This window comes from Triticum aestivum, chromosome 3B (genome assembly GCF_018294505.1).
Source record: "Triticum aestivum cultivar Chinese Spring chromosome 3B, IWGSC CS RefSeq v2.1, whole genome shotgun sequence".
NCBI classification, from domain to species: Eukaryota; Viridiplantae; Streptophyta; class Magnoliopsida; order Poales; family Poaceae; genus Triticum; species Triticum aestivum.
Genome location: NC_057801.1, coordinates 17,923,165 through 17,931,710, shown reverse-complemented (window position 1 = coordinate 17,931,710; position 8,546 = coordinate 17,923,165). Strand labels below are relative to the sequence as shown.

Here is an 8,546-nt window from a genome sequence, read left to right as displayed (position 1 = left end):
CTATGTTAGACATAGACATAAAAAATACATTGATCATCAATTGTCTTTTTGTGTACAATCTGATTTGTCAATAGGAATCCTCGATGGTTGGTTTAAGAACAGTCAAGGATTCCTATTGCGGCCACAGGTCCTACACATAGAGTTCAATGAAGACCAAGTGCTTGTGAAAGTTGTAGAAATAACATATTTAAGGTGGTACAAACTCTCTTCACGGAGCGAGGTGGGACTAAATTTTTGTAGTAACCTTAGTAGTAGCGATTATTGCGTAAATGCTCTACTGCTACGATCCATAGCAGTAGCGCTCTTTATGTTAACGCGCTGCTGCTATAACTGGCCTCGCGGCGGCGTCGTGGGAATTTTAGCAGTAGCGCATCCTAGAGTGTGCGCGCTACTGATAAACTTGTTTCAGAAGTGAGTTTTGAAAGCGCGCGCTACTGCTACATAGCAGCAGCGCTTGATTTTAAAGTGTGCCGCTGGTAAGATTCTGTGTATAGGTTTTTCCCTAGTAGTGTGATGTTCCTTTGTTTCATGTTGTATTAAATTAATAGACTACAGGTAGCCGCCGTTGGTCTTGACTCGCGAGTAGCCCGGGACCCTTGACCCCGGGCATGTGGTGCCCGACATCATGCAGAGAGGCTTGCATCTAGAGCCCTCGAGTCGTTATGTATTTGACACATCATCCAACATACACTAATCTTCTTTTATCAGCTCATTGTTTTCTCCCAAGGCGGCTGGTGGCAATTGAGCTGATAATCGGTTTAACTAAGCGAGGTGGGACTATTGACAAAAGAAGACACATTAGCCGCAAAAAAAACAAAAGAATACACATCATCTATTTTTAAGCTAATAATAATATGTAAAGCCCGAGGCACAGGGTGGAGTCGTGCATAGAGGGGGGAGGCGGAACGGGACAAATTGTTTTTTTTTTGCCAAGCGTGGAGAAAAAGAAATTGTGCATTAGAAGTAAAGAATTGCGGTGGGACAATTAAGTAATGTACCCTGTTTTATAGCACAGTTGAATGCTCGCTCTTTGCCTACAGGAAAGGAAGTCCTGTGTTCGAACACCGTAGAACGAGCTTAAAAAAAACATCATAGAATGCGGTGAATTTTGTGGCTGCTTGCATCCTCCGATGCGATAAAGAAAACTGCATAGCATGTCCCATAAGAGCGCAACTATATTTTTCACTTCTCGCTGCAGGAGCCCAGCTCGGCCCATGATGGGAAAAGGAGCTATGGCCCAGACAGAAAAGCTCAACGACACAGCAAAACGTTTTTAAGGGCAGATTCCTATATGACGCCCGTGTGAGTCCGTTCGTCGCTGCTTCGATGAAGCGAAGCGAGGGAACGAGGCGCACGGGCCAGCCCAATTCGAGCGAGACCTGGTTTTGAGAACCTTTTAATAGGTTACCTGAACCGGGTTTTTTTTATTTCGCTAGTTTTTCCGTTTTTTTCCTGTTTTTTACCTTTTGTTTCTTTTTTCTGTTTCTGTTTCTGTTTCTTTTCTTCATTTTATCTTTTTTCGTTTTACTTTTATACTTTGTTTTCAAGAAAATGGTTTGAAATCCCAAATGTTGTTCATGATTTGAAAAATTGTTCATGGATTCAATATTTTGTTCACCTTTAAACAAAATTGTTCAGCGTTTATCAGAAAATGTTCAATATGTATTTAATATTTGTTTAGTGTATACAACAAAATTGTTCAACGTGTAGTTAAAAATAGTTAAACTTATATTACAAAAATGTTCAATGTATATTTAAATATTTTGCATCATATATGACAAAAATGTACTCTGTGTAATTTAAAATTGTTCAGCGTATTTTCACAAAAAAATCAACGTATATTTGAAACTTATAAAATTCAACAAATATTTGGATTTTCAAAAAAAATCGTGGTCAATAATTATTCACGTTTTTTGTAAAAGATCAGGTATTAATTTTTTCGAGAAAATGTTATTCATTTCTTGAAGGAATGATTAAAAGACGCTGCACATAATACCCACCATTGAGGGCTGCAATCTAACACATAGTCAGGCGCTAGTGTAATTATGAGCAAGCTGGCTATATATTGATGGATCGAGGGTTAGACTCCAGCGAACGCTGCATTTTTCGTCGCATTTCCCTTTTACGTGCGCTCGTGGGAATGGGCCGGGCCGTTTTGCGCGTACCAGCGAAAGCTTTTACATTCGCTCGTAGGAATGGGCCGGCCCGTTTTGCACAAACCAGCAAAAGCTGCTCGTTTTGACGCACGCGAGCGTCAGCTAGGAGCACTCGTTTTTAAGGTTCCAGGACAGACGGAATTTTAGTACCACCTCAAATAATATAAATCATCTAAATCGGACGAAACCAAAAAGAAAAAAAATTACCTAAACGGGATGAAAGAAAGCGAAACCAAACCAAGAATACCTACTCGCTTTAATAGTAGGTATAGATTTTTCTTTTAACGTGCCAATGAGTCTATTCGAAAGGAGAACTAAATATTCCTCCGCAAATAATTATACTCATACTACTCCTAAGATCATCTACAGCCGGACTTGGCAAATCTGAGCCCTCACCCGCGGACGTGTCCGGGCGCGTCCGCGGACAGTGATCGGTCACGCCTCAAATAATGCATTCCATATAAGGATACCTCAAATTAGAAACCTCAAATCCATATTATTACATGCAACGTGAAACCTAATCTAAGCGGAGCTCGCCCGACATCACAATGTCCATGTCCGATGGCTGGCTGCGCTCCTCATAATGTTGGTCCGGTCGCCGACAAGGTAGAGTAGGGCATGGGACACGAGCCGACTCACGAGACTCAAGGCGCCGCCGTCTCCCATGCCCTACTCTTCCTCGTCGGAGCCCGAAACCCGAACGGTGCCGGTGGACGTCAGAATCGATGGCGGATCCGTCCTGAGACGAGCCGGGACGTCCACCACGATGTGGTTGCGGCGCCCGGACTGATGCGCCATACAGGGCGCTGGAGAATGCGACTCCACCTCGCCGACATCCATCGCCGCGACGGTTACCGCCGTCTCCCGTGCCCGGTGCCTTGCACGGCGGGCACGTCGTGCCATGGCCTCGTCGGACGAGCTCAAGGCCCATGGTGCATTCCCATGCTCCGCACGCCACCGGAGGGTTTGCGCATTCGCCAGGGTGTTCGAACGCCAGACGGACCGCACGGCCTCCGATGAGGCAGGTATGGTTGGCCTTGTCGGATCCATGCGCCATTTGGGAAGACGCAATGGATTCCCGATGGAAGGAGCCTGAGCGCTGCCTCGCATGCGCCTCCTCCCATGAGCGGCGGAGCGCAAGCCGGATGACCATTTCCTCCTCGGGGCCCCATGGGATGAGCTCGGAGTCGACGGATTTGAAGGTGAAAGACTTGAATCCGCTGCCCGCGATGCCGGAGATGGCCGGAAGGAGCCGAAGACGAGTTGGGTTTCAGAGGGGAGCGGAGGGGAGCGGAGTGAAGTGGCTAGGGTTTAGTCCTGCTAGCGGCTGGGGAGGGGGGTTTATGTGGGGTCAGTTGGGCCGGCATGGCCTGGCGCCGACGTGGCTGGCGTGCCCGGGCGCCCTCATATCCGCCTCATATTTGGGCTGGATATGGGGGGTGTCGGTCAGGCCGGGCGTTTGAGGGGGGCGTTTGGGTCGAAAAAACCTGACCGGATAGTGAACGGGCAGCCCGCCCAGGTGTATGAGACGGGTTTGAGATGTCCGGCTGTAGATGCTCTAAGGGCTGCTTTGATTCATAAGGAGCTTTATAGGAATGTGATCCACGATTTTTTTTCCTATGGGTGTTGTTTCATTTGTAGAATGCAATCCTTAGGAATGGTTCCATCCGACCGGCAAGCCTGCCCAATGGGAGGAGTGGCGAAGTTTAGAGCCGTTGGTTCGACGTGGTCCGCGGTGACGATCGGGTACGTTGTCCTGCATGGTGCGCCAGTGAAGCAGGGCGACAGATTTGAGCACCACAGTGAGCGTTCTCTTGGTTGGTAATTCCGCGACATCGGTACGAAGCGAAAAGGCGGATACTAGCAAAGCCAAATCAATGGCTCTCTTGAAAAAAATTAAACAAAGGTAAAGACAAGAGCATGCGGATTCATCCTTTGAATTCTTGCGACATTTCTTTTCTACTTATTTCACTTTTATGCTGCTTGGTAGTGGCATGCATATAACGTGTGAGGAATAAAGGTGATTAAAATCGACTAACATCAGTATCACTAGTTGATGGGTATTTATACAAGCTTCAATTGCTGTTGAGAGTGATAGTGGTCTACAGTACCCAACAAAACCTAAACTCCTAATGGCATTTGCAAATGTTAATGTCGGTTTGCTAATTACAGTGAACCTTCATGTTCTTAAACAATCCCTAACAACACCAAACACCGCCAACTTTCAAATTATTCCCGTGCCTAACAAGGATTCAGGTTCAAAAAAGAATATGGTGTATCCCATATCGCTGCGTGAAGGTGGTAAATTACTTGGAATGTACATACAAGTAGACCCAGAAATAAAGCTGTTGGCAGAAAATCCACTCGATTTTAGTGTGTTCGACTAAAATTCCCTGCGGCCATACTGTTTTCCGAATCCGCCTAACACAAAAGGGAAAACTCTACAGTTCATTTAGGGCAGACAATAATGTGTTACACGACACATTTTCTTACATTAACTATAACACATCCCTTACATTGAAGAAAGATGTGTTCTACTAGGACTCTAAAGAAGGGAAGATGTCACTATTTTTTTTACTCAACAACAATCCTAGAAAAGAAACATATTCCACGTAAAATATTCATGACCTTTCATAGAAAAATTATAACACAACCCAATACGAGGGAAGACACTGTATACATGACTAGCCTTTTCACACACGGTCTCTGCACGATGGTGTCAAAGATGCTTGATTTCTTTGAATTGTTGAAAGCATTCAGTAGCTGTTTCCTCCTTTTGTTTTCTTGTCGATGTTTCCTTAACGCTTCCCTGAGAGGCATTTTGTACAAGTGTGTATGGTTAGTCAGCCCGTTTCCGCCTACTTTATTTGCCAAGTAAAATAGCCCACCCTGCAAGCGGCGCTCTTTGTATCTTTGGATACTATGTCTGATAGTTTGCATTGAGCTATCGATGGCGAGACGATGCTTTTCGTAAGCTTCCCAAGTAAGCATGCCGTCCCTCACGCGTTCATTGTAGTCCTTGAGCGCTGATCTAAAAAGGATGCGTTTGTACGATTCACGGTACAACGAAGTGGTCCTGAGCTGAAGGCACCGGTTGACAAATGGGAAGGTACCATACTCGTCGCTGCGGCAAAGTCTAAAACTTTTTCTTGGCATCTTGAATTTTTTCTTTCCATGGCTTTTGCTGCACAATATAAAAAGAGACTCTTAATCAGCATTGATGCTCAAAATATAACGAAGGACGGGACTACTAAGATCAATTCGTGAAATTCAGAATGCTCCTCCGAAAAAAAATCATGTCAACCCATGTAAAAAGGTGAGGATCATACCTGACGTCTCGGTTCCCACCGCTGCTAGTCTCCTTCAATCCACCCATACGAGCGCAGATGCTCGAGAACGATCGATGTGTTCGCCGCCTGCTGATATACGTACTCTGCTGGGTCCTTGGCGAGGTTTTTATATACAACAAAAGCAAGGCTGACTGTGCTTATATATAGAAAGTCCAATCCGAACTCGTACCCGTCACAGCTACCAACCGTACAGGTGGAGGAGTCCTTACCTGATTAGGCACATGAGGAGACGCAGAAAATAGTAAGTATTCCTTCGATGCGCCGTCGGACCAGCATAGACCCACCGACCTTTCCTTTATGCGTATAACCTGCTCGGTCTCACCGCAAAAGAAAAAAAAACCCTGCTCGGTTTAGGGCATCTCAAAATAAATCATCAAACAAATGCCACCAAATATCCACAAACACGCAGGAAGATAAAGTGGGCACCTGGTTTGATTTTCACTATGAAAAGATTCCGCATTTTTGCTTTGAGTGTGGAAGATTCACTAGTGCAGAACCGGGCAATAGCACCGGTTCGGAGCCAGTGGCATTATAGCCTAATTGGTGCCTTCGAAGCACGATGACAATTGGAAGTGGTTTCCATGGGGGCGGTAGCGGGTAATAGTATTCTCCCTTCGGATTTATGACCTGGTCGAGCAAAAATCCCGCTATTTCCTCTTGACGTGCTTCTACGCGCTCCGTTTCTAGGAGCTTCGCCCGCACCTCTCTGAACTGTTAAGAAGGAGATCAATATGCATGTGTATTAGTGGTGTGACTAGATATCGATAATGGTGTAAAAATTGTGAATAGTGTTTTGACAAGCGTACCCATTCCTGTCTTTGAGATCTGCTCCTTTCGGACGCCATCATGCGAATGTTCTTGCAAACGCAAAATGCACACAGATCAGTCCCCTGCGCCTGCTTCAGGGCCTTTACGAGAATGGAATTTGATCAGATAATAATTAATCAAGCATGATAATTAAAGAAATGGCAGCTAGCTAGCTAGCTAGTACTACTTAATTACTTACCTTGGGTCTTCCCCATTTAAGTTTTTCTTTCCATTCGCCGTCCGTGACCCTGATGAACCTTGCCCAAGCCCTGCCCGCTGACAAAGAAAATGAATAAAGGGGTTATTAAATAGTTCATATCATGAAATGACGAACTAAATAGGCCGAGATATATAATTAATAATGATTGAAATTACCTGTTGACTATCCCAAACAAGATGTTATAGTCAGTTTTTTCTTTGAGTAGTGAGTCCAGTATTTCAACTGTTCCGGCGTCAACTTTAATGATACACAAGATCCAATGAAATCTGCATGCACACATGTTTGCATGTCTTAATTAAGCGGGCATATGTAAGCAAAAACATGTAGCTAGCTAGTAGGCAAAAACAGAGAATTTGTAGTACAAGACAGTGTGACTCACTGGAAGTTGTAAGGAAGTAGTATATCTTCATTGTATTTGAGGCGCTTCATGAACTCTAGCATGCTGTCCCTATAGCCTTTTGATGACGTTCATCTATTTTCCATGTGTATTCATTAACGGTGTTTGGGTCAATGAACCCAATGCCATAGCGTCCACCTTTTCTCATTTCATACATCTTCATCCTGCATATAATACCACAGAAAAGAATATAGTGAGGATAATTACAGGTAATGATTGATCAAAAGGATCACTACAGCTAGCTTGAGACTTAAATTACAGAAAGAAATCACTTACAGAAAATAGCAACTGACGATAGATTTGTCGAGTGCGTCTTGATTGTATAACTGAAACAGTTCAGAATACTCAACGGACACAGCTTTCTCATGGTAGTAATGCTCCTCCTTGACATTCACCATGAGGGACAATCGATCGGAAATCTTGGTAATGTTCATGTACCATTGATGCAATTCATACATTCTCGTTGGGAGGTTCTTGACCTTGTCTGGCTCGACCAAAGGTTGGCCCCGGACATATTTCCGTTTTATTTCATCCTCTCTAAGCACAGGCATGGGCTCGATCTCGAGGAGTTGTCCAACAGTGATTTTGAGAACTTCAGCCTGCATTATATGCTTCTCCGTTATTACCACATTGCCCACATCAGGAACGTAAACTGTTTGCCCACAATAATATTGGGCGCGCGTACTGTCACGTGTTGTTGGCACAACAAGCGAGGGGATCGATTGCGCCGCCTGTTCTCCCAGCTGGGGAATGGTTTTCCCGCATTTTTTGACAGCTGCTTCTTGTTTGCTCGATCCCGAGCTCACCTCCTTACGTACACGTGCTCGATTTAACTTCCTGATGTAGCGCTCATAGTCTGTGTCAACAGGCTTGGGAGCTGGTGGTTTAGCCATACGAATGAAGTGGTCAATCGTTTCCTCAGGCACTTTCTCCCTTGGCGGCGTTGGCGGTTTCGGTGCAAAATGGGCTTCCACCTCGGACTTCGATATGGCTGCGATTTCCTCCTCGGACCTGTCATAAGCCCTCTGCGGAAGAGGCGTGAGGCTTGGACCATATTTATATCGCTTGCCTCCGCCTATACTTCCTGTACTACCTCGACTCGTACCGCTACGCACCATAGCTGCGGGGTGTCTCTTCTGTGATTGCTAAGGCGGCGGAGACGGCTGACGGGGCTGAGTTGGACGAGGAGGAGTGGCCGCCTGAAGCTGTGCCAGACTTGGAGGAGGAGTGGCCTGAGGTTGTGCCGGACTTGGAGGAGGAGTGGATGTCTGACGCTGTGGCGGACTTGGAGGAGGAGGAGTGGCCTGACACTTTGCCGGACTTGGAGGAGGAGTGGCCTGACACTTTGCCGGACTTGGTGGACTTGCAGGAGCGGGAGACTGCTGACTCGGTGGCGGACTTCGACGAGGAGTCGGCTGACGCGGTGTCGGTGGCCTTCGAAAGATGATGCAATCCTTTTTCCATAGGATGATACGATGTTTGGCGTCTCCGAGAAAGCGCTCGTCGTCACCTCCAGGATAGTCAAGCTCTAGCTCCGAATATGGGTCCACCACCTCATCAACCAAGACACGAGCATAGCCCGCTGGAATCGGGTTGCAATGGAAGGTTGCCTCGGG

General features: G+C 45.9%; 1 protein-coding gene across 1 annotated transcript; it reads right to left on the bottom strand.

Annotated features, from left to right (window-relative positions):
• Positions 1-4,716: 4,716 nt before the first annotated feature.
• On the bottom strand, positions 4,717-5,617 carry LOC123064394 (uncharacterized). The gene is made up of 2 exons (XM_044487880.1): positions 5,486-5,617; positions 4,717-5,340 (listed from the first exon to the last, which is right to left on the bottom strand). The coding sequence occupies exons 1-2, from the start codon at positions 5,530-5,532 to the stop codon at positions 4,788-4,790; spliced, it is 600 nt and encodes a 199-aa protein (XP_044343815.1). The 5' UTR covers positions 5,533-5,617; the 3' UTR covers positions 4,717-4,787.
• Positions 5,618-8,546: the final 2,929 nt, after the last annotated feature.

Coding starts and splice junctions, on each gene's coding strand:
- LOC123064394 (XM_044487880.1), bottom strand. CDS start 5,532: ATGGGTGGATTGAAGGAGACTAGCAGCGGTGGGAACCGAGACGTCAG. Junction 5,341..5,485: donor GGTGGGAACCGAGACGTCAG/GTATGATCCTCA, acceptor TATATTGTGCAG/CAAAAGCCATGGAAAGAAAA.